Source organism: Salvia splendens, chromosome 6 (genome assembly GCF_004379255.2).
Source record: "Salvia splendens isolate huo1 chromosome 6, SspV2, whole genome shotgun sequence".
NCBI lineage: Eukaryota > Viridiplantae > Streptophyta > Magnoliopsida > Lamiales > Lamiaceae > Salvia > Salvia splendens.
The window spans coordinates 1109712-1136005 of NC_056037.1; the positions used below are offsets into that span (position 1 = coordinate 1109712).

The 26294-nt window shown below is 36.7% G+C and overlaps 3 protein-coding genes, 1 long non-coding RNA gene and 1 pseudogene across 4 annotated transcripts; 2 read left to right on the plus strand and 3 right to left on the minus strand.

Moving 5' to 3' along the window:
* Positions 1–1024: 1024 nt before the first annotated feature.
* LOC121807166 lies at positions 1025–2171 on the minus strand. The gene is made up of 3 exons (XR_006051765.1): positions 2057–2171; positions 1686–1944; positions 1025–1201 (listed from the first exon to the last, which is right to left on the minus strand). It is a non-coding gene; the product is annotated as an uncharacterized LOC121807166 (long non-coding RNA).
* Positions 2172–2364: 193 nt separating this feature from the next.
* LOC121807871 (aldehyde dehydrogenase-like) lies at positions 2365–12402 on the minus strand. The gene is made up of 5 exons (XM_042208217.1): positions 12112–12402; positions 3324–3392; positions 3119–3215; positions 2754–2952; positions 2365–2491 (listed from the first exon to the last, which is right to left on the minus strand). Exons 1-5 carry the CDS (start codon positions 12313–12315, stop codon positions 2365–2367), a joined length of 696 nt encoding a protein of 231 aa, XP_042064151.1. The 5' UTR covers positions 12316–12402.
* Positions 12403–15248: 2846 nt separating this feature from the next.
* LOC121807164 (protein YIF1B-like) lies at positions 15249–17973 on the plus strand. The gene is made up of 5 exons (XM_042207368.1): positions 15249–15381; positions 16225–16414; positions 16558–16656; positions 16783–16934; positions 17456–17973. The coding sequence occupies exons 2-5, from the start codon at positions 16247–16249 to the stop codon at positions 17832–17834; spliced, it is 798 nt and encodes a 265-aa protein (XP_042063302.1). The 5' UTR covers positions 15249–15381; positions 16225–16246; the 3' UTR covers positions 17835–17973.
* Positions 17974–20701: 2728 nt separating this feature from the next.
* On the minus strand, positions 20702–20847 carry LOC121810109 (annotated as a pseudogene).
* A 708-nt stretch (positions 20848–21555) lies between these two features.
* LOC121807873 (protein DMP3-like) lies at positions 21556–22182 on the plus strand. The gene has a single exon (XM_042208218.1). The coding sequence runs from the start codon at positions 21556–21558 to the stop codon at positions 22180–22182; it is 627 nt and encodes a 208-aa protein (XP_042064152.1).
* The last annotated feature ends 4112 nt before the right edge of the window (positions 22183–26294 follow it).

The window sequence follows — 26294 nt, forward strand, 5'->3', positions numbered from 1 at the left end:
AAAATAGGCATATGTTCAAGACCAATTTTGGCCTTTACTCTATTATTAATAACGACAAATAATTAATCTAACTTTATTTTTGTGGTTGATTTGTTGTCTGTAGTTAGTTAATAAGCCTTTTCCCAGTTGTGGGAGTCAATATATGAATCCGAATTATCCAATTACATCTCTATTGATCGGTATATGAATAATAGTAATGATTATAAGATTCTATCTCTTAGCATGTGTTAATATTTCAACCGAATTTAAGATTGGTGAACCGTAAAGGGACATTTGATATTAATTGGAGCTTGCACGAGATAATCTCATCATAAGTGCTAATAAATAAGTAAACAAGACGACAAATATGTTAAATTATTGTAAATTGTTGAATGATCATTTTCCATTAATTTGAAAGATTTTATAGCTCATTCGTCCCATTAATAAAGTCTCAAAAAACTAGGTATAGAGATTACGAATTATTGTTTAAGCTATAAAACCATGGTAGCGAACTTGTTTAAACTCAATTATGTAAAGAAAAAATAAAAGAGAGAAAATCCATAAAAAGCCCATGTACTAAGATTTAATTTGTAGCATTTGGCAATTTTCTATTTTACTTGCAATGATTAAGAATTTTGTAATGACTAATAACTGTTGTGTCAAATATAGAAGAAAATATCCCATCAACTAAAAAGTTAATGGTCCAGATATATTGTCACCTAGTATGCCCGTCAATCATAATTGCAAAAATATTCTCTATTTTAGGCCTAATTTTTCTTCTTTGTTTATGTAATTGTAATTGTAATTGTCTAGAGTCACTACGTGGCCATGTGTCCAGATAACTAATTTTGTTACTTATTTTTGTGTTACGTTAATCAATCATGAGATTATTAAATTTATCATAAATCAATAAGATATTTGATACCTTGTGTTACATAATCAAAATAATAGTAGTCATTCTTAGCCTGGGCTAAAAATGGAAGAAATTTACCAACAAGTAGATAATGACCGAATAATGTGAAGAAGATTGCCTTGTACAACCGCACGGAGAAAACGCTGTTTCCCCCGGAGTGTACGGTGGATACCTTGCCGATATGTCGAGGGCAAAACTCTGTTTTAGAAGAGCCTTCTTGTGGCTGAAAGCATCAAATGAGAACTTCCCATGACATGCTCCCATCCCACTCCCACCTACGCCCCCGAACGGTAATCCCGCCTCTAAAAACTGCAATCGCATTGTAAAACCATGAAAGTTTGGTCAAACTCGAGTCTTTATTTACAACTTCAAAAATCACACAGAAAAATTATGACTATAAAACTCATTCGCAACTGTCCCATAACAAGAAAAAATCTAATCATTGTTTCCTTTATGAATAGATTGACATGAGAAAAGAAAGAAAATGTTAAAAAGTAGCACTCATTTTTTACGCTAATATAATCCTTATATATGAATATTTAGCAAATAGGCTCAATGGGAGCCCATACTATCATTTTTTTAAGAACAGTGTCATTGATATTTATAGCACCACTTAAAATCGAACTTGTCCTCCAATTTCTTGTCATTTGTAAAAAGATATGCAGCAAGTGGCTTCTCTTTAGCATTGATCACACCAAAACTCTCCTCAATCTTATCAACCTTCATTATTCCAAGATATACAATATTCAATATCATGTATTCTACTTTAATTCAATAAAATGGCATGTTTTACCGTAATTATGGGAAGTATAGGACCGAAAATTTCTTCATCCATGAGGGGTTGAGTGCTCGGTTTTCTGTTCAATTTCAAAAGCTTACAGATTGGATTGATCACGTTCACCTCCTCGAACGATCTTCCTAGAAACCTCTTCGTCATCTAGTAACTTTAACAATCGGTTAAAATGGTGGATGTTGACGATACTTGACAATTCCTTCGACAGAAGAGGTTCTTTTCCGAAGAACTTATCCAATTGAGCCGATAGAGCATTTAGCTGAATATGTCAATGAATATGTGAGTTAATACTTTTTCCGTCCTCTAAAAGTAAAGAATTAAAGGACAGGCATATAGAAATTTTATGTATGAAATTAGGGTTTGGTAATTACCAGTTGAGGAACGAAGTTTTTTGTAGTGATTATGTAGTCTGCGGCAATGCAGGTTTGACCACTGTTGGCGCACCATTTGCCTCCAATTATTCTTCTTGCAGCTATCTTTTCAACTAAAGTATAGAAATTTACATTAATATAAGAAATTCTATTTATATTCTCTATTTAATACTACTACTTCATATCTCAGTCATTAAATAAGCTAATATGTTTTCACTTTTACTGTTTTTTTAGTAAAAAATAGATTTATATTCCACAACTTCATTTTCCATTAATTATTTTTTCAATTTTTAAAAACTTGTGTCAAATCAAAATACGAGGATTATTAATGTACCTTTTCTACTACCACTGGATATTTCCCACCAAGCTCCAAAATCATTTGTGTAAGATGCTTCGCCCCAGCACTTAGCACGATACGCCCCACCTTGCCACCTCCTGTAAATCACGAAATTTAGTCGCTTAATTAGTCTCATTAGGTTTGAAAATATCAAATTGTAGAGTAACTTTTCTTAATTATCAAATTTGTGTATAAAACAATGTCTTTTGATGATGCTCAAACACTTTTCCTTTTCTTTTTTACTTTTTTCTTATTTAATTAAACAACGACGTTTTAAATATCACCGAAAGACATCGTTTTACGCACAAACAAGATAAATGAAAAAAAAATGTGAAACTAGGAGATTTTAGCAAGCATTACAATATCTTATCCCATTTTTGTTCTAGCAAAGCAGTGGTTTCGGCCACTGCCCCTTCCACCACTTTCACAGCTGATCCGTCCATGTACTTGCCCACGAGCTTCGCGAGCAGCAATGACATGGCGGGGGAGCTCTCTGACGGCTTCAAGACAACAACATTGCCGGCAGCAATGGCTCCGACCACCGGATCAAGTGACAACACTTATCAAATGAATGAAATGAGAATGAAATGAAACACGGGCAATTAGTAATTAATTAAGTGTCACGTCATATAAAATAAAATAAAATAAAATAAAATAAAGAGTTTTGTGTGAGACCGTAAAAAACATTAATTATATGACGGGTCAAGATTCGGATTCGGACTTACGAAATGGAAATTTCCAAGCTGATATAACTAACACTACACCGAAAGGTTCTGGGACGATTTTGGCTGATGAAGGCAAAGAAATTAATGATGTTTTCACCTGCAAAAGTACAAATAATTCAAAGCTAGCTTGATGAATAAATAATAAAAGAAAATATAAAGAAAATAGATGAATTATTGATTATTAATTAAGTGTATTCAATGTTACCTTTTGTGGCTTCATCCATCGATGTAATTCCTTCAACGCCAATTTACATGATGCTGACACTGCAGAAATCCACATCATAAATATAATTAAATTATTGATGCCACGAATATATAGATATGAAGAAAACAAAGACTTTTTTCAAGTACAGTTACTCCTTAATTTGATGCCACGAATATATAATTAAATTATTGATGCCACGAATACAAAGTCTTTGTAAGAAAACAAACATGTAGTTGAAGAAGCAAATACTTTCTTCAAAAATTAGCTTAATATGTTAGTGCATGCGACTCAATTTTCTCTCTCCTCTCCCTTTTTCTGAACAAATATAATCACAACAAAAATTATAATATCCGGACCTTGAGGCCTATATTACTATACTAAGTTCTAATTATGCATTCCTATTATCGAGTTTACTAGGAGTATAACATTTTAAAATGATAAATTTACAAAAAAAATCTTACTTTAAATGAGTCCGGTTGAAGAAATAACTAAAACATGAAATATGGCATGGACACCACACGCAAGTTCTTGTCATCATCATAAATCATCAATTTTAATATTATTGAAATCTATAAGTAGATAACATAAATACTTATCAATTTTATCATCTCGATATCAGGCCCGGCCCTGGGGGGTCGAGCAGTGCCCCCGCCCCGGGCCCCCAAAACGTTGGGGCCTCCAAAATCCAAATACATACATGAGTATATACATGCTACTGGGCCAGGTCCAAACTTTTAAGGTAATAATATAAATTGTATGCTATAAATATTGTCTTGGATGTATTGAAGTGTTTTATTACTACTGTTGTTATTGTTACTATTAGTTTATAGTATTATTATGGGGCCCCTCTTTTAGTTCCGCCCCGGGCCAATAAAAACTCAGGACCGGGCCTGCTCGATATGTACGCATAGAGAAATTATTGAAAAACATCATTGCATACCTAGTAACAATAAATATAGGTCGTTGTAATTCTAGAAAAAGTATAGAGCTACAGGCGGTGAAGGAGTAAAAAATATTTTGAGAAAGAAATGATACCACAAATACAATATATATATACACATATTATGTGTGACCATAGGGATAGGGATGTATTCAAGTTCAGCATGTAAATATTTTTCAAACGTTCAACTAAATCGCAGCCCTACGATTTTATTATCTAACGGCTAGATTAATGCCACGTGTCATTTAATAATGTAGATTTTCATTCTAATAATGTACACCGACTAATAATGTAGCATTATAATATAATAATGTAGCTTTTCATTCTAATAATGTACATCAACTAATAATGTAGCATTATAGTCTAATAATATAGCTCGGTTATTTTGATCACAACCATCCAATCAAATGATTGAGATCTATTTAAAGCTTAACACTAAAGAACTGTGAGGACCCTAATATACCCCACTATATATCCATAAATTTTTAGAGAAAGAAATGATCACAAATAAAATATATACACATATCATGTGTGGTGGCGCTATCCATTTATACAACAAAACAATCTCAATCGTAATAATTAAAAGTGGTGGCGCTATCCATTTATACAACAAAACAATCTCAATCCACATTATGTCACATGCATCTTGCTTAATTGCTTTTATCATTCTTTAGCAAATGGTAAGATTTTCCCAAAAACTAGGACGGTGGTGATGTAAATATTATTTTAATATTGTAAAGTTTTGTTTAATCAGGTTGAGTGATACCCTAGACAGAGTAAATAGTAGACTTATCTCCTAATTATTTTTAATGAAATTTTCTTCGCTATCATCCCAAAAATTTTAAAGCCCCATTAACTTTAAATACAGAAAAACGCATATCATCTATAGGGTTTTAAAGTACTGAAATTTTTTAGTACATGAACATAGTAGTATAATCATTGTTATGAGAAAATCTTGAACCACCGGTCCAGTCTCAATTCCAATATTTTTGGATTGAGAAATAGCCGTTAATCGCCGATTTTGGTCCAAACTAGAAAAAAACAGTAACAACTGCGATTATAAATTTTTGAAATGACCGGAATTGCCCTTTACTGTGTTCGAATCGAAATCGGTTATATCGGTCCGGTTTCGATTCAATATTTCAAAGTGATGGAGTACGTACTAAACGAGCCCAACAGCAGTAAAGCCCATCAGCCTAAAGCCCAAGAAAGAGTATCAGTTCGGCATGACTAAAGAGTATCAGTCCGTCATGACTAAAGAGTTCAGTTCGGCACAACCAAAGAGTTCGGCCCCAGCCTACAGCTCGGTAAAAGCCAACCAATCAAACTCTGCTCTCAGGTCGGCATCAAGCTCTACTCTCAGATCGGCAAAAGCTGCTCGGCAATAATTCAGCAGTTCGGTCTCAGTATTCGACCGAACTAGGAGATAGTGGACTCATGCAGGATTTCCACCTCCACTACACCCACGATCTATTTAGTGGTGTCAAGCAGTCATTAACTCATACAGGATAGTGGACCCATGCAAGATCGCCACGATCTCCACGACATCCACTACCTAGTAAATAGCTGCATGCCACGATCTGGTTCAAATGTATAAATAGAACCTAGATCAGATAGATAGGGTTAGCTTCAAAAACATTCTCTCGATCTCTAGAGATAGAATACAAAATAGCAAGTCTGTATTGTAAGCTGTAGAAAACAGATCAAGCAATACAACTCTGCCCTCTTTTCTTCCCCGTGGACGTAGATTTACCTCAGTAAATCGAACCACGTAAATTCTCTGTGTCGTGATCTGCGTTTTTCCTGCATTCATCACTATCAAAAATTCGCCGATTCATCACTGGCGCCGTCTGTGGGAAACAGAGAACCAAATTTGTGATAAAGCGAGTTTTTGATCCTCTTCTACCAAAAAAAAAAAATGCATACCAGATCACATAACACCCATAATGCCGTTCGTGATAACCGTGAGGAAGCTAGTCCAGCTCGCAGGTCTGAAAAACGGCCTCGGGAGACATCTACCTCCGGTTCTCACGAAGAAGGAACAAGCCACTCCAGGAGTCATCGCACCGAGTCTTCCCAGCAGCCCGATTTAAATGAAGCTGTCAAGCTGTTCTTGGCCGAGAAGCAGGAGGAGTTCTTAACCTTCCTGCAGAAGAGCCAACAGCCGGAGAAGACAACGACGGATTCTCCCTCCTCATCTAGGCATGAAAGTCACTACCCGCAGTAGTGACGTGTCTTCCAGGAGAAAGAATCCTCAACCCCGACATGTTCCTGTTCCTCCTCGGTACCGGAACCACAGGAGAACTCCATCTCCTCCGTACCGAAGAGATGTCGGGTTCGCCATCTACGGAGCATTGAAGACTCCGTTCTCGGACGATATCACCCGAACTCCTTTGCCGCGGAACTACCGAACTCCGTCGATAACCTATGACGGACTCGTGGATCCTCATGATTTCTAGGGACGCTATCAATACAACATGGCGAACCAGGGTCTCAACGAGGTCCACATGTGCAAGCTGTTCCCCGAGCTGCTCATCGGGAACGCCAGAAGGTGGTTCGACAGCCTTCCTCAAGGCAGCATTAGATCCTACCGAGATCTAATGGATGCTTTCCACAGGAGGTTCTTTCAGAAAGCGGAAGCCCGGATCACTTCGGCTCAGCTGCTTTCTATACGTCAAGGTCGCGACGAAAAGATCAGCGACTTCCTGACGAGATTCCATAAGGAATGCCTACAAGTAGATAATCTCAATGATCTACTTGTCATTTCGGCATTCCAAAATGGAATCCTGCCCGGAGCTCTCTACAGAAAGCTCGTGGAGTGCGGTCCGCAAACAGCTCAAGAAATGTGGGACATTGCGGACCAGTTTTCCCGTGCGGATGAGGCAGACCGTCGAAAACGGTCTTTAGACAGCTCATCCCGAGGAGACGAAAAGAAGCCCGATCATAGCGATCAGAGGCTTCCTCGCCGAACTCCTTTTGAAAGAATTCAAAGGGCACCGGTACAAGGCAGATTGGGGCCACGGCTCAATCCTGAGAAGCCGCCCGCTCAGTTCGTACCATTAAACAAATCAAGAACGGAAATTTTCGAACTACATTCCGATATGTTCGAAAAACCAAAGCGGATGACGAAATCAGCCGCGCGGCGACCTCAGGATCAATATTGCTCCTTCCATCAAGCCCACGGTCATGATACCGAGGAGTGCCGAAATTTGGCTGCAGGTATTGATGTTCTTGTGAAAACAGGAACGTTAAAAAAATACCAAAGCAAGCAGCCGAAAAAGAACAAAAAGCAGAGAGGTGCGAACTGCAATCCTCAGGATCCGAAAAGGCATGAAGATCCCGAAGACGACGACGAGCCGCAATATGATGGAGTAATCCAGACTATTGATGCTCTCCCTGCCGGGAAGACTAAGTCGTCCCTAAAAGCAGAACGCAGAGGTTCCAATCAAGAGGAGCCGACACATAAAAGGCTGAAGAAAGACGAAGTGATTACATTTTCAGATGCCGATCCCGTCCCAGCCATCTCTCCTCACCAAGACGCTATTGTCATTCAAGCCGGAGTGGCAAACAAACTGATCCACAGAGTATTTGTGGATACAGGAGCGTCAGTCAGCGTTCTTTTTAAAGAATGTTTCGATAAAATGGAAGTGGATCCAGCTCGGCTCAGTCCGGCTCCACTTCCTCTGAAAAGTTTCGCCCAGGAGGACACCCGCCCAGAAGGTATTATCAGCCTTCCGATCACGGTGGGAAAAGCGCCTACAAGCTCCAATACGATGATCGAGTTCTTTGTGGTGAAAGCTCGGTCCCCGTACAACATCATCCTGGGGAGAGACTGGCTCAACACAGTTCGGGCCGTTTGCTCTACTTATCACCTCACCATCAAGATCCCCACTAAAGGTGGGATAGCGGTCATCCGAGGTGATCAAAAGAGAGCAAAAGAATGTCTGCAGATTGCGCTTAAAAGTGCCGAGCAATCAGTTCGGCACCATCAAGCATAGCAATCACAGCAACCGGAGTCGAAGGCAAGCGAGATGACCGAAGTCACTTCAGAGCCGAACTCAATGACCGTTCAGTTATACGAAGATGATCCATCCAGAACGGTCAAGATCGGCTTCGCAGGAACGCCTCTACTCCGGGAAAAGACCATTCAGCTCCTCAAGGAGTACAAAGATGTCTTTGCATGGTCTCCGTTGGACATGACCGGAGTGCCCCCCGAGGTAATCACTCATCGGTTAAATATTGATCCTTCAATCCGGCCAGTAAAACAGAAGCAAAGACTCTTTGCGGCAGAAAGAAGCCAAGTCATCCATGACGAAGTCCGCCAATTACTAAAAGCGGATGTACTATTCGAGGTGAAATATCCTTCTTGGGTGGCCAATCCTGTGATGATCAAGAAAAAAGAAGGAGGATGGCGGATGTGCATAGATTTTACTGATCTAAACAAGCACTGTCCTAAAGATTGCTATCCCCTTCCGAATATAGATAAAAAAGTAGAAGCTTTGATCGGCTTCGAAATTTTCTGTTTTCTTGATTTATACAAAGGATATCACCAAGTATTAATGGATGAGAGTGACGCTCCGAAAACAGCTTTCATTACCGATTTCGGCATTTTCGCTTATAAAAAGATGCCATTCGGTTTAAAGAATGCCGGAGCCACTTATCAAAGGATGGTAGACAAGCTCTTTCGGCACCTGATTGGAAAGGAGGTCGAAGTGTATGTTGACGATATAGTCGTCAAAAGCAAAAGCACTTCGGAGTACGAGCACAACCTCAAGTCCACTCTCAACGTGCTCAAGAAAGCCAACCTCAAACTTAATCCCCAAAAGTGTACCTTTTTGGTAGATTCGGGAAAGTTTCTGGGTTGTTGGGTTTCAAAGGACGGACTCAAGGCAAACCCCTCAAAAGTTCAAGTCGTTCAGAACATGGCAATGCCGAAGTCCATACATGACGTGCAAAGGCTAACCGGATGTCTAGCCGCACTGAATCGATTCCTTTCCCAAGCAGCCGAAAAGCAACTGCCGTTCTTCAAGGTGTTGAAAAAGGCACCAAAGTTCGAGTGGGGAGCCGAGCAGAAAAAGGCCTTTGACGAGCTCAAAAGTTATCTAGCCGAGCTTCCTATTCTCTCTGCTCCAACCGAAGCCGAAGTAATATTCTTATACTTAGCGGCATCAGATCAAACCATCAGCGCGGTGCTTGTACGAGAAGAAGGCCTAAAGCAGTTTCCCATCTACTTTACAAGCCGAGCATTAAGAGGTCCAGAAACAAGGTATCAACCTCTGGAAAAAATTGCTCTGGCGTTAGTAAATGCAGCAAGGAGACTGCGGCCATACTTCTATGCTCACAAGGTATGCGTCTTAACCGATCTGCCTCTTCGGCAAGTTTTGACCAAGCCAGAAGCATCAGGCAGAATCGCCAAATGGGCCATAGAGCTGGGAGAACACTCAATCGAGTACCTACCTCGGAAAGCCATCAAGGGACAAGCCTTGGCAGATTTTCTTACAGAGGCCAAGTTCGATCAAGCAATCCCTGTCATTGCCGAACAGAAAAATTCTGCCAATGCCGAACTAGCACAGCCCTTGGAATCCGAAGTAGAGCCGCCAGACTGCTGGAGCGGATTCGTAGATGGAGCTTCAAACAAGATGGGAAGTGGAGCTGGTATTTTACTCGTCGCTCCCGACGGACACGAGGTAACCTACTCACTTCGGTTCCTATTCCTCACTACTAATAATGAAGCCGAGTACGAAGCCCTCCTGGCCGGACTCCAGTTAGCGCAAAGTCTGCTCGTCAAATCTCTCAAAGTCCATTGTGATTCACAAGTCATAGTAAATCACATGTTGGGTACAAGTGAAGCTCGTGACGAGAGAATGAAGAAGTATTTGGACAAAGCGCAAAGCATCAGCCGAAGTTTCTCCTATTTTCGGATAATCCGCGTTCCCAGAGCGGAAAATAGCCGAGCAGATACCTTAAGTAAGTTGGCCTCAGATCCGAGCTCAAAGGCGGAAGAATTAATGCATCGAAGCATTGATGAAGCCGAGGTACATTCAGTATCCAGCTCGCCGAACTGGATGACGCCGATCTTGCAGTATCTGGATCAAGGACAATTGCCCGAGGATAAGAGAGAAGCTCGGAAGATCACGTGCCGAGCACTTCGGTACGAACTTCATGAAGGAGTCCTCTTTAGAAAGTCTTACCTCCAGCCGTTATTGCGGTGCGTAGGACCAGAAGAAACGGACTACATCCTCAGAGAAGTTCATGAAGGATCGTGCGGTAGCCACATCGGAGCCAGAGCTTTAGCTAAAAAAGTTCTGAGATGGGGGTATTATTGGCCAACCATGGTACAAGAGGCAGTGCAGCTCATCAAGAAGTGTACGAAGTGCCAAATCCATGCAAATATCCCAAGGATGCCGCAGACCGATCTATCCACTATGCAAAGCCCTTGGCCTTTCATGCAATGGGGCATAGACATAGTGGGACCACTTCCTCAAGCTCCTCGGCAAATGAAATTCCTAATCGTTGCCGTGGACTACTTTACGAAGTGGGTGGAAGCTGAACCATTAGCTACGATAACGAGCTCAAAGGCATTGGACTTCGTCTGGAAGAACATAGTGTGCCGATTTGGCATACCCCACATCCTCATCTCGGATAACGGGACTCAGTTCACCGACAAGACGTTCAAGAATTGGTGCCAAGAGCTGAATATTCAACAGCGGTTCACTTCAGTCTCTCATCCACAAGCAAACGGACAAACGGAGGTAACAAATCGTATCCTGGTGAAAGGGTTAAAAGCTCGGTTAGAACAAGCCAAAGGACAATGGGTAGAAAATCTCCCTCAAGTCCTATGGTCCTACCGAACTACACCCACAACCTCCAACGGTGAAACTCCGTACAGTCTGGTGTACGGCACTGAAGTACGTACTAAACGAGCCCAACAGCAGTAAAGCCCATCAGCCTAAAGCCCAAGAAAGAGTATCAGTTCGGCATGACTAAAGAGTATCAGTCCGTCATGACTAAAGAGTTCAGTTCGGCACAACCAAAGAGTTCGGCCCCAGCCTACAGCTCGGTAAAAGCCAACCAATCAAACTCTGCTCTCAGGTCGGCATCAAGCTCTACTCTCAGATCGGCAAAAGCTGCTCGGCAATAATTCAGCAGTTCGGTCTCAGTATTCGACCGAACTAGGAGATAGTGGACTCATGCAGGATTTCCACCTCCACTACACCCACGATCTATTTAGTGGTGTCAAGCAGTCATTAACTCATACAGGATAGTGGACCCATGCAAGATCGCCACGATCTCCACGACATCCACTACCTAGTAAATAGCTGCATGCCACGATCTGGTTCAAATGTATAAATAGAACCTAGATCAGATAGATAGGGTTAGCTTCAAAAACATTCTCTCGATCTCTAGAGATAGAATACAAAATAGCAAGTCTGTATTGTAAGCTGTAGAAAACAGATCAAGCAATACAACTCTGCCCTCTTTTCTTCCCCGTGGACGTAGATTTACCTCAGTAAATCGAACCACGTAAATTCTCTGTGTCGTGATCTGCGTTTTTCCTGCATTCATCACTATCAAAAATTCGCCGATTCATCACAAAGCATCAGTAAAAACTACTCAATCGTAACTGTAACTAAAAAATTGGCTGACGACAACCGATCAATATATGCTCCCCTTTAAAATCATAACCGCAATTTCCAGTTCAAAAATGAGGTTGTTGAACCGGGTACATAGTTGCATATTAAATGATTCATATAGAGCAATACAACCTTAAAAATTTATAGAATTTTCAACATAATTCAAACCAAATTCAAAAGATCAAACACAAATGATGATAAATATGAATCCTACCTCATGAATAACCGCTTCAAATTCCGGTTTTTGGAGATCGGATCGCAAAGCTTCGACTATTTCCTGGCTGTGAAGAGAGACAATCTTCTGTATAGCTTTCAGCTGCGAAGACCGCCACTCGAAACTCTTCGTCTTTCCTGTGGCGTAGGTGGCTCTCAGCTCCCTCACCAAAGAACGAGAGAACTCATCCCTAAAGACTAGCATGTTAGGAGAGAGAGTCCATTTAGTCTATATACCCCACACCAGTGATTCTCACAACTGATGTGGGAATTGAGTCTGTAACATATGATAGCCGAGATATCATACCTAGACGTTATCCCCGACAAGTTAAATGTTTGTTTATAAAAAAAAACAACGATGTTGTTTCGTAAAACATGAACAATATTACATGTAGACGACTTGGTTTGGGGTCCAGAAAAAGAATACATGTGAAATTACAGAGGCCTATAGACATAGGGTTAGGAATTTTCTTGTTCCTAAAATTGAAAATTAATAAATTTATAATTTGAATATCCATACATAGTATGGTAGTAATTGATTGCTGCAAAACAGTTGAAATCGACCAATATAAAATTTAATACTAACAATTGACAGCAACCAAATGTGGGACCAAAGTCCCTTGCAGAAGCAATATTCATTTTTGGTTTCGTTGTTTGATTGGTTTTCTATTGATGATATAAGATTATCATCATTCCATTAATTATGTTTCAATAAAAAAATGAACATGTAAATTAAGAAAGGGGACACAAATTAGTTATAATTATGTTTCAATAAAAATTGAACACGTAAATTAAGAAACGGGTCACAAATTAATTAAGGGGATGTGATGATAAGGAAGATTCTCATTTGAATCTCTCTATATATTTACTTTTTAATCACATTAATGAACTTTTAGAAATATTTGGACATTGATATTATAATTATATAGTAGTATATAACTTAAACATCTCAATCAAGCATATTTTATCATATATGTATGAGTACCCAATTTATTTTAAAAATATTCTACATTACTACAAGACATGGTAAAACAAAAAATAATAATAAAATGATTTCTTTTATCATTAGATTTAACTTAAAATAACAATAATTGAGGAAAATTAAGTACTAATAAACACTACACGATGATATAGTAAGACCAAGTGATAATTGTGGGGTAATTACATGTTTCATACAAAATGTTTTACCTTTATTTCAATTTAGTACAAAAAGTATTAAGTTTACGTATTTCATATAAAAAGTTTACTTAGTGTTCCAAAATAATACATTCCGTTATGTCCCTACTAACACCGTTACTTCCAATTACATCATACATACAAAAAGTTTCATCAATGTTTCAAATTTGTACAAAAAGTTTTAAATTAAAACTTTACATTAATTATTTCAAACACAGTTATTTTTATTACTCACAAAAATAAAAAGCACAGAGAAAAAAATCACCACTTTTCACCATCAAATTAGTGAATTGTATTTTATTGTCGAAGCTTTCTCATGTAACAATGGAGAATACAACTAAAAATATATTGAATCTTTTTTGTAAAAAATAAATATTAATTTATTGAGTGTTTGAAGCTCAAATTAGCCATTTTGTAAAGATGAAATATGGATCTATTTTATTTTGTGTTCTATTAAAAAAATACAATAAAAAATAGAGTATATTGAGAGACGAATTTTTTTAAACCACGATCAATTGCTGGAAGAATTGATATTGACTGTTATTTTTTTAGAGTGATTAATTGTATTAAATCTCTAATTATTCTTTTATTATGATGATAAGTTGGACAAATTGTAAACTAACTAACAGTGTTTAAAATATTTAACGGAATGTATTAATTTAAAACACTAATGTAACTTTTTGTATGAAATATGTAAACTTAATACTATTTATACTACATTAAAATAAAGGTAAAACATTTTGTATGAAACATATAATAACCCATAAGTGTGGTTGCTTTCAAGTTTCAACCATATATTGATATTTCCTTATAGCATGGGTAATTCGTAATTGGGCTACAAGAATTTCAACGAACTCTTAATAAAAACAAATTTTTAATTCGGCTTTAAATTCCCATATTTATGCATCACATGTCATAGTCATGAGATATCACAATCAGTCATCGGTAATTGTTTGTTAATATAGTAAGGATATAGCAAGGGCCAACAATTTTTTTTAGCAAATTCATTTACATTGATTTATTTTTTATTAGATCATATACTAAATTTTCATTTTAATAAATTATTCTACATTGTTTTATTACGTATGATCTACATTAATATTCTTTGAAAAAACTTGGCAAATGGGTTGAGCTAATATAAACTATGGTCAAAGGGTTCGACAAAATGCTTAATAGAACTTCAACAAATATTTTTAGGATTCTAACTTTAATGTTTGTCATGATTCTCATGAACTGTAAACCATTAATTGTGCTAATATTTATATGAATTATGCACCGCTTGAAATTTATTTGACACCATTCCGTAGGTGGTTATAAGAAAATTAATTGATGCTCAATTATGTGTACTAAAATTTAATTGATGTATTTCGACCTAACTTTAACTATATATTGAAATACGGGTTGCCATAAATAATGATTTTAAATAGTGAGCCATTATTAATTGTTTGAGTGTTAACCATTACTCCATTAGAATATACAGTACGAAATTCACGTGACATTGACAACTTTTAATTACACTAGATCGTCCAATCAATTTTTATCCATTTATTTATCCCATTCCCGTGCACATGGATCATTCAAAAGTAGATTTTAGTTAAATATAATAACTCCGTCCCCAAAAAATATGCACTTTGAGATCGACACGGATTTTAATGTAAAATTGGTGAAGTAAGAGAGAGGTAGAGAAAAAAGTAAATAAAGTATTGTTAGTGGAAAATGAGTCTCACCTCATTAGAGAAAGAAGACTTTTTAAAATTAAAAAGTGCATATTCTTGTGGGACGGACTAAAAAGGAAAGAGAGCATATTCTTGAATCTTGAGGGAGGGAGAAAGTAAATGTTATTCTTATGTAGTTTTTGTTTGGAAATAATAATACTAATAAACTACACTAATTTAAATAATAATGTGAAAAAATAATAATACTAATATCTTAATGTATTATTATTAAAATAATTATTATTCCCCGGTAAAGCCCAATCCAACATACGAAGCCCATTATGTAAGCCCAAGGCTTAACTTTTTCTCATCAAAACTCTGTCGTTTCAATTTCTCATCTCTACCGGCGATACAATCTTCCTTTCCCTTCTCCGTCTCCGGTAAGCTTCTCTCTCTGTCTGTCTCTTTCTGTTCAATAAACCAGTATTGTGAAAGATCAGGCATTTATTGGGGCTTAAACCAGATCCAAATTGGCCCGGGTTCGTATGCAGGATGTTGGTGTGAGATGTGGGTTTTGCGTTTACTTGCTTCTTCATTTCTGTTTGAATCTGTGATAGGGATGTGTGTGTTTTCGTTTCGACGTGTTTGAATCACATTTTTATGTTGGATTCAATTTTATTTGGATATTTGCGCGATGGAATTTGATTGTGCGTTTTTTAGATTGTTAATATGACTAGGAATTAGGAGCTCAGTGCTCGAATTGTGCTGGCGCTATTCGTTTTCCCCCATTGTAGTGGATCAAGCTAGTATTTTAGGTAACTAAAATTTGCCGTGTTGATTGATTGAAGCAATCATGTTGAGATCTGACGTGCATTTTATTGAAGCTGAAAAGCAAAGAAATTATGCCATTGGACGAAGTTATGGGGCGTTTACATTGAGTGATAGGATAGATTGATAAAACATGGCATAGAGTATTCGAAGGTTAAGATGGAAAAACAAGTGCAAAATTAATCAATCCTTTAAAGTATATGGGGGTTAAGCCTGAATGATTTTATTTATCCTTCGTATTAGTAAATGCCCTCTTTAGTAAATTAAAATTATGCTAAGAGATGAACACGGAGCTTGCTTTGTATGAGGTTGGTTGAACCTTTTGATCTGAATGAGGGGGTTTGCTCATTGCTTCATTAAATTCTCATTGATGTATTGATGTTTGAGTGTGGTATTCTTTTTAGTTTATGGATTTGCCTCTGAAAAGTATTGATAGGTGTTTATTTTTCTTGTAGACTTTGATTGATTTGAGAGAAGATGTATGATAATGTTGGACCACAGCCTGGTGTGCCTCGTCCACCGAAAGCAGCAGCAGACCCTTTTGGGAATTCGTTTTATGGGGCAAGTTCGGGATTCATTAGAGGTGGACTAGGTGCTTATGGAGAGAAGATTCTTGGATCGAGCTCTGAATATGTGCAAAGCAATGTGAGTAGTGATGGAGCATGAAGTCTTTTGTGTGCTTTGGATGAGTGTTGATGCCTTGGAGATGCATGATGTTAATGCTTATAGTACTAAGACAACTCCATTCTAATAAGTTATCATCTTATATTCTGATTGTTTTGAAACAGATTAGCAGGTACTTTTCTGACCCACAATATTATTTTCAAGTCAATGATCAATATGTGAAGAACAAACTGAAGGTCGTTCTTTTTCCATTTCTACACCGGGTAACCATTTTGTTCTTCAACGATGTTTTTCTGTTCACTTGTTGTCTGTAATTGTGAAATCCTTGTGATGATGTCATTAGCTTAGTAGCAACTATTACCGCTTTAACTTATTTTCATCTCATTTAGGGCCATTGGACAAGAATCTCCGAGCCAGTTGGTGGCAGGCTCTCATACAAGCCCCCTATTTACGATATAAATGCTCCAGACTTGTACATTCCTTTCATGGCATTTGGTACCTATTTGGTTCTTGCTGGCCTATCATTAGGACTACATGGAAAGTGAGTTTTTTCTGTATGCCTTGCATTCTGTTCTTGTTTCTGCCTACCCCGGAATAAGATTTGGCCTCATTAAGTGAGCTTCTTATCTTTCAGTACTTCTAAGATGCTTTTGAAATGATTTGATTTACTGGTACCTGAACATGTTACTTATTTAGTCGATAACATTTCTGTATTTTCTCATGTTGTCCGGAAAGGTTTTTGGAGGTCTGCTTATTATTTATTTGTGCATATTGGTATTTGTCAGAACAATATCTTCATTCGCCTTCCTATTTATGGTGGAATCTAAAGCAGTATTTTCTTCGTTTCCAAAACTTTTACAAGAAGATGATCTTAGGTTTTAACTAATACCAAGACTGCTAAATGTTAAGTGCCTATTGATTAATTTCATAGCTACATAAAAATTTCTCTGTTTGAGCTTACACTGAGCATTCAGTTTTGCTATTCTGTCACTCACTGCACGTCTACAGTGAGATTATGCGGGGATAGTCTGTCTCATTCGGTGTAATATGCTTATGTTGCAGGTTTAGCCCCGAAGCTCTTAACTGGCTGTTTGCAAAGGGGGTGGTTGGTTGGTTTTTTCAATTTTGCCTGCTGAAATTGACGTTGTCCACCTTGGGTAGTGCGGAGGCACCTTTCCTCGACATGGTGGCGTATGCTGGATACACTTTCACAGGATTGTCTCTAGCTGTCTTTGGGAGAATCTTTTGGAGCTATGCATACTACTTTCTGCTACCATGGACATGTTTGGGCATGGGGATTTTCTTGGTGAAGACGTTGAAACGAGTCCTGTTTGCAGGTTATGATTCGACCAGGCATCATTATCTGCTGCTCTTCATCGCCTTTGCGCAATTCCCACTCCTCATTTGGCTGGGTAACATTAGTCTTAACTGGCTTTTTTAGACACCTATGACTCCAAATATTAGCAAAGAAACATGATTTGTGTTGAATGTAACTGTATCTCCTTTTATATATCTGAATCTCTATGATGGTCTAAACGTTTTTAGCTCTTTGATCAGATAATTATTCGTTTATTGTTTTATTTCAAAGTAGCAAGCTACTTTGGTGTGCACAAGCTCGGCGACATCCAATAATTTTAAAGCCCCCACTTGGGTCACAGACTCACAACCTCACGTTGCTAAGCTCGGAGACCTTACTTTGTATTTGATATATGGTTATATACAATGGTTATCAATCATCTTATATCAATGTAGGATCATAGGTATCAAGGCAACAATAATTTTATTATTCATGTTTTAAATGATACTCACACTGACATAGGATTAAGCTCAATTACAAAGCATACATCAAAGAAGCAATTCTTTTCACCACTCGGAGATACTAATAATCACACCCAAAAACAAAAACAAATACTCCCTCTGTCCTATAAGAATATGTATTCTTTCTTTTTTAGTCCGTCCCACAATAATATACACTTTCGAATTTTGAAAACTCTTCTCTCTCTAATGAAGTGAGACCCATTTTTCACTAATAATACTTTAATTACTTTTTCTCTCTACTTCTCTCTTACTTTACCAATTTTGCATTAAAATTCGTGCCGAACCCAAAGTGCATATTCTTTGGGGACAGAGAGAGTACTACATATGTATGAAATGTTGAGTTAACGAACTCAATTTGTTTCCAACTCTTTACCCCCGCATTCTTCACACGCAACAAAGTAGCACGAAGCGCATTCAAATCCGAGAAATGTATACACATTCTTGCGGTGACAAACATAGCATCGACTCTTGAGAGTGATATAAGTGAAAGTGAGAGAGTGATTAGGGTGAATTCCATGCATCTCAAATCTTCCCCCCAAGTTTCACATTTCTGTAGAAACCAGATGCACTCTTCAAACACTCAGGGTGGAAGGATACATCGCATTTGCGACAGTGATACATCAAATCCTTGGGATACATTTCAACTTCACAAAACTTGCAGTAGAAATCAGAGGGATGGTTTAGAGAGGCATTAGAGGTGAGTAACAACGAATGCTTATCCCACTCACGATCTGTTATACTCTTAGGCAGTAGAGCCTCGAAAGTAAAGAATTTAAATCTACAGTCATTATCAATGCAATGATAATAATCCTCAATGAGGAGTAGAGACTTGTGATAAGGGTGAAGTGGATGTGTAATACTTGTTGGTAAAGATGCACACTGGATATCTATCTTCGTCCCACATTCTTCACACTTATACCCTATCCCATTTGTGTAAACATTACGAGACCTAAAGCACTTGAGTACGTCCTATATTTTGGTTTAAATTCTTGGTTTTTTGACTTAGATGGTAGTTATGATTTTTTGTATATGAATCATAATTATGGCTAAAATCATTAATTATGTTAAAGATATTAACCATTAAAAAGTACTAACAAATTAATTAAGAAATAAATATATAAAGGGCATACATGTTTTTCTTAAAACTCGTGCTAGAATCAAAGTGGATAATTATTGGAGGACAGAGGGGAAGTACTAAAATGGAATTGGTGAAAGTTATCATAAAAGAAACCCAATAGAGTTTATTAATGAAAGAACTCCGTTCAAAACAAAGGAATCAAATAATACCCCCTATTTTGTCTATCCTTATACTTTAACCACGTCACTGCAATTTCTTGTCTATCCTTATACTACAGAGTTGAAGAAAAGTAAACCAAACAAACAAATCATAATTAAAATTCTCGATTTTTTTTCATAATCAGCAAATTGGGGAAAGAAACTCTGAATGCAGAGGATATTAAATTAGCATTTTGAATAATCATCAGCGGATTGGGGAAAGAAACCCTAAATTAAGAGGAGATTAAATCAGCATGTAGTATTATAATCGTCATATTAGGGGGGAAAAAAAACTAAATGCAGAGGGAGAAATAGGAGATTAAATTAGCACTAGGTATAATCATTAGTTGATTGGGTAAAAAACCCTCAATGCAAAGGAGATGTATTTTAAATATCGAATTGAGGGAAAAACCCTAAATGCAGACGGAGAAAGATGAGATTAAACTACCCTGAAGTAAGCGGAAGAAATTCTTACATTCCGTGTACTCGTCTAAAGACATGAAAGGTTTACAATCCTCGTATGTGCCCAGATATATCTCCAAGTCTAAGTAGGGTTGAAGCAATCTATGTTTGCTGAATTGTATGAAATCACTGAGATCCCCTTCCCATTGCAGATGTGGTGTGGAACCGGAGCTCACAACATTCACATTGGTAGCAAACCAAATTAGATTATGATTTAAGGATGAAACTAACTGTTATTGTCTTTTCACTTTCTTTCTTCAACTTATGTAAGTGTTATTCACATATTCCAGCTATTAAGCTTCCGCTTTTTCACTTTATCCTGCATTAATAAATGTTTACATGCTAAATCAATTAAAGTATTTCAAGAAGAAAATGGGCTCGTGTTACTTGATTTTCGAAGACAACTTTGTTCTCGTATGGGATAATATTGCCTTCTTGTTTTTACATTGACTACTTATTTGTGAATGATACTCTCCCGCCCCCTAAAAATAGAGACTTTGGAGTTAACACATGCTTTAATATGAAATTAATAAAGCATGAGAAAAATATAGTTAAAGTAGTGTTAGTAAATAGTTATACCCAATCATTATTAATGTATGATGAAAATTTTTCCAAACATAAAAATGAACTAATTTTATGGGACAAACGCAAAAAAAAAAGACTTTTTAGGGCATATGGAGTACTAAGAACTTGGAATCTATTAGACCATCCCTACAAAATTTATTTCCCTTTCTATTAAAAAGGAAAAGAATTTTAGGGGCCACGCAAACACTGGCTCCCGCTGACACAAATTATGACATAGGCTCGACCTTAGCAAGTGCCCCTCCAAAGTACAATGGAGGTTGTCAAACTAGGCCATGAGCCTTATTGGTAGCTCATTGACGTCGTCCAGTTTGTTTAATTTATTTCTATCTTTATTTATGTGCTATTCCAAATACCAGTTACTACCCCTTTTGACGTGGGATATTTATTGTACTTTTAATAAACTTTTAATTGTAGCTCATTTGGTTACTTAAAGAAAGTTGTGTTTTTGATTTAGGCCTAAAAAAAGTTAAATATTGTTGCTCAATTTGTCTTTGCAAAACATCACTTTAATTATGACGTTTTGGTCTCACAAAATAAAGTAAATGAAGTTTTTAGTTGATTCATGGGATCGAATATTAAATTATTGGGTCATCTGAGGTGCTACAAATGAGCCATAAGACTAATCACTTAAATTATCTGTGGATGTCATGGTTATGTGCTGTGCTGGGTCATCTAGTAATATTATATTTGTAACACAATAATTAACGCACTCTCATGCCAAAATATAATTATAATTCACTTTATTATCATATACTATATTCATCTCAAATACTAATTAAAAACGTGTTAGATCAACCTTTTCCACATTGGCGAGCCATAGACTTTATTCAACTACTTAATTATTAGTCGTTACACAACTTACCAAAAAGCCCGGGAAAAAAAACACATTTATTTAATCAATGCTAATAATTAAAAGAAGCATCAAGGAAGAAACATCTCAATCAAATATATAATCTTCAACAAAACCAACTCATTCATCACCTCCCACAAATTCTCAACCTAACAAACTCCAATTTTAAAAAATGGAACTAAGGCAAAGATCATTATCAATCCCCACATCCCCAAATGCCGAAAACGACGCCGTTTCACTAATACCGCCGAGCACCGTCCCGTCTCCCCAGACGGTGCTCACGCGGGCCCTACAGACCTCGGCGAACCTCGCCAACCTCCTCCCGACCGGCACCATCTTCGCCTTCCAGCTCCTTACGCCGCTCGCCACCAACGGCGGCGTATGCGACCAGCTAGACACGAGGAGGTCAGCAGGCCTCCTCGTGGCCCTGGCCTTCTCCTGCCTCCTGGCCTCGTTCACGGACAGCCTCAAGTGCTCAAACGGAGACGTGCACTACGGCTTCGTGACGAGGAAGGGGTTGTGGCTGTTCGACAGCCCCGACGCCGCGACGCTGCCGGATCTCACGAAGTTCCGGCTGAGGGGGATGGATTTGGTGCATGCTTTTTTGTCGCTGGTGGTGTTTGCGGCGGTGGCGCTGAGGGATAAGAATGTGGTGGGGTGCTTCTACCCGGCGCCGCGGAGCGAGGTGCAGAAGGTTCTAGATGTTGCGCCGGTGGCGGTTGGATTCGTTTGTAGTTTGTTGTTTGTGATTTTTCCGACCAAGAGGCACGGGATTGGTTATCCCGTCACGAGGGATTAGTTTTCGTGATTTGGTTGATTTTTTTTGTTCGGCAGAAACTCTGGTGCGCGCATCCTCATTCTCCCCTCCACGGCCTACTTATGCCGACTTATTTGACTTGAGGAGCATCTTACCAACTGAGTTGTGCTTCATTTCTTGTTCTGATTTTGTTGATTTTCCATTATGTGTTTTGATTATATATACATGTTGATTGTTTATGCGTTGTTACTTCAAAAAGAGGAAAGGAAGACATTTCTAAATGAATATGACATTTGTTTATTATGTTAACGCAAGCTAACTTAATTTGACTAGTATATATGCACATGGATTCTCTATCTAGATTTTGGTATATGTATCTATCCACTATTATTGCAGAATACTTTCTACTAACCATGTAGGTATTTCATAATTGTCCTCATGGACGGAACTAGAAATCAAAATGAGCTATGCTGAAATTTAACAATAAATACGCCAAAATGTGCAATGCTTCCGTAATAAGTACTATTATCCATTTATGATTACTTTGACTCGTTTCTAATAGTATTAAAATGTAAAAAAAGAAAAATATTAGAGGAATGTGTGTCATTTCATATAGTAATTTTATGTAGTAAAATAATATGAGTAGAACGTGAAATCTATTTATTAAAATTATTGAAAGATAGTAAATGAATATGTATAGGCCGATAGACCAAATATAAAATATGAGTTGAATAATTGGTAGCAAAATATTACTCCTTCCGCCTCATTTTAGGAGTCTCATTTGAGTTCGGCACACGTTTTAAGATATGTAAAGGAAAGTACATAAAAAAATAGAGGAACGTGAGTTATACTTTTATACATTAATTTTATAATAAAATGTGAACGTGAGTTCGGCACCGGCCAAGCTCCCACTGGAGCGGTGGCTTGGCCTATGCTATCTCCGTCCCTGATTGTCCTTGCTTTGAACATTTAAACAATAGTCATAGCACGTCATTTCTTGCATTCTCACTTAGGAATAAAGAATAGCTCGCCATGTGCTCAACGCGTAGCTGCATTGTTTAACATGCTCGTATTTATTAAGGATTCCGTAAATAAAGGGGATAATGTGTTTACTGCAGCCTCAACATGAATTGAACTAGCTGGGCTAGGCCGAGCTTTAATTTCGGTTTTGCCCTCAAATTGAACTTTTCGGCCCAAACAATTGGACTTCACTAAATTCCATCATACCCCTCACAAAAAACCACAAGCCTAATATGGCCTCTTATTAATATAAAATAAGAACAAATAAAATTCGAATTTGTACTTATATAAAAGGCGAGTTTTGGATCGTTTTTGGAATATTTATAAATTGTGAGCTTCAATTTGAATATTTATAAAAGTGCATAATCAATGTATCATTATAAGAAAAAAAAAAAGTCTTTTGTGATTCAACATTTAAATTCCACAATTAATATTACCCTACCTACATTATAATAAAAAACGTGTCATTATAGTTTTGACCACTAATCAATTTTTAAATTTAATTTTCAGTTTTTTAACTTATTTATCACATTTAAAGGGGACGTTTACAAGTTTTGAATTTGGAAGGTAAAATGCATTTTTCATTATAAATGGAGGAAGTGAAAAGCTATGGAGAAGCATCTACTTTTTTACTATAAATATGTTGTTAGCTAGATTTTAATCCTCACATTCCTATCTTTTTTTTCATAATATTCTTTGTTGAACGTTTTGCATAAAATTGATTTTAGATATTTTTCTTACTCTTAGTCAATATAATCAATTTTCTATATGATGATTTTTTTAAATTTGTTTAAAATGAAATAAATTGAAAGTTGTGCATACTTTGAATTGATTTTAGGTATTTTTCTTACTTTTCGTCAATATTGCTTCAACATGAAATCAGTTTTCTATTTTTTGTGGTTGGAGAGTTGTATTCTTTTGTTTTATTAATATGATTTTTGCTATTCTAAATTCACAATCTCGCCTTTAATTTCTCATGACTTTATGCACTCTTTATTTTTTTAAATGTATTTGATGTTGCTAAGAATTTTGATCTTATATCTTTAAATCTACTAATTTTGAGGATTTTGATTTTCTTAAAATATTTTTTAAACCTACTAATTTTAGTAGATTATATTTATTATAGTCTACGAGTTTCTTCTTTCTATTTTCCTTGACAATTGTAGAACTATTACTATGTTTTTATCTTACAAAAAATCGAAAGATTTTTATATATGTAAGTTTTAACGGTGGGTTATGGTGTAAAATATCATTGGATGTTTTGTAATCTTTACTCTCTTCTATTTCAGGAACAAAAATCACACCTCCAAGTAATAGTATACTAAAGAGTTGAAGAAGCGAAAAAAATCCAACCTGTTGCTTGAGGAAGAAAAATAAGCGTGGATATATGAAAAACAAAAATATAGCATAAAACATTTAGTTTATTATTAATTTATATTTCTTTATTTAATTGTAGTGAGCTAAGGCTATATTTTTTTAGCTTTAACAATATGCTTTGATATAGAATATTGTTATATTCTTATTGATTTTCTTATAGCATTAATTTGTGATTTATTTTGACTATTTTAACATTTATCACTAATTTAAGTTTTGCATGTTAATTTCAACTTGAATTTCATTGATTTTGTGTTCTTAGCTTAAAGTTCGCTTGGAATTTTTACTAATTAACTTTTTTTTATACTGATAAGTAGCCTACGAAATAAAGTAATTTTAAAGTAAATGACCAATTTTTTTGTTCAGTGTTTAATTGTGTTCATTTGTTTCATTACTATCATTTTTACATATTTTATGATATTTTTTGAACTCTCATGAGCCATTTAATTTGTTTTGTAATACAGGAATATTATAATAACATATCATTGAATATTTCAATATGTGTAAAATAAAACTTAGGAGCTCCTACAATGAAGTTTAGGAGCTTAACAATTATATTTTTTATATCTTGGTGTTGTGTTTTACTATTTATTGAACTAAATATGTTCAGAGTGTATGTTAACTTTGTTAACATAATTTAATTATAATTATTAAAAAATAAAATATTTATTTATTTATATATGATAACTTTATTTATGTTAGAGATCTAACAATGTTCTAGTTAACATGCGTGTTCATATTACTTAATTTCAAAACATATTTAATTTTGTTTATTAAACAATTTAAAATTAAAGTGAGTAAAATAAAATGGGCCGTGCATATCGCACGGGTGTGAATTATAATTAAATACTAAGATCTAATGCTAACAAATTATATAAATTCCGTTTATAAACAGTGTTAATGGCATATTATCGAACAAAACGTGGCCGTCTTAAAATCCTATGTAGAATTAAATATTTTATCATCACTCTCTCTTATTCGTATACGTATATGAAGGAAGGTGTTTTAAGGAAAGAAATAGAATGTTGATTAGATACCAAGCATCTAACAGCATATGCTTAGTTGCACCTTCAACAAAATTAGATCAAAATGAAATAACGTATTCTCATCGTAAAAAGAGTTGACTTTTAAAATCTATATATTCACTTAAATATTAATATTACCGCAAACGTGGCATGCTGTACAATCAAAACTAGGAAGCAACGACTTCTTCCATTAATTATATACCAAGTCACAACAACATTTCGACAACAAACTCATTTATCAAGTCATTGCAACGTAGCAAGGAACCTACAATTTTAAATTAACAGGTGATGGAGTACGTACTAAACAAGCCAGCACAAAGCCCAAGAAAGAGTATCAGTTCGGCATGACCAAAGAGTTCGGTCTCAGCATCGGCAAAAGCTGCTCGGCAATAGTTCAGCAGTTCGGTCTCAGCATCGGCAAAAGCTGCTCGGCAATACCGGACTGGGAGACACGATCTATCTAGTGGTGGACCCATGCAGGCTCTCATGACCTCCACGACATCCACGACATAATTACTGATGATGTAAGCCACCGCCTAATTAGTGGCCATGCAGGATCTCATGACCTCCGTGACCTCCACGACTTAGGGTGGTGATGCAAGCCACGATCTCAGTTCTATATATAAACGGAACTTAGATCCGATAGAGGATACACCAACTCTAAGAGAGAGAATATCATATAGCAAGCTTGTATTTGTAAGCTGTAGAAAACAGATCAAGCAATACAACTCTGCC

Coding starts and splice junctions, on each gene's coding strand:
- LOC121807871 (XM_042208217.1), bottom strand. CDS start 12,315: ATGCTAGTCTTTAGGGATGAGTTCTCTCGTTCTTTGGTGAGGGAGCTG. Junction 3,393..12,111: donor TTGAAGCGGTTATTCATGAG/GTAGGATTCATA, acceptor TTTATGATGTGG/ATTTCTGCAGTGTCAGCATC. Junction 3,216..3,323: donor GATGGATGAAGCCACAAAAG/GTAACATTGAAT, acceptor GTACTTTTGCAG/GTGAAAACATCATTAATTTC.
- LOC121807873 (XM_042208218.1), top strand. CDS start 21,556: ATGGAACTAAGGCAAAGATCATTATCAATCCCCACATCCCCAAATGCC.
- LOC121807164 (XM_042207368.1), top strand. CDS start 16,247: ATGTATGATAATGTTGGACCACAGCCTGGTGTGCCTCGTCCACCGAAA. Junction 16,415..16,557: donor CTGAATATGTGCAAAGCAAT/GTGAGTAGTGAT, acceptor GTTTTGAAACAG/ATTAGCAGGTACTTTTCTGA. Junction 16,657..16,782: donor TTTTTCCATTTCTACACCGG/GTAACCATTTTG, acceptor CATCTCATTTAG/GGCCATTGGACAAGAATCTC.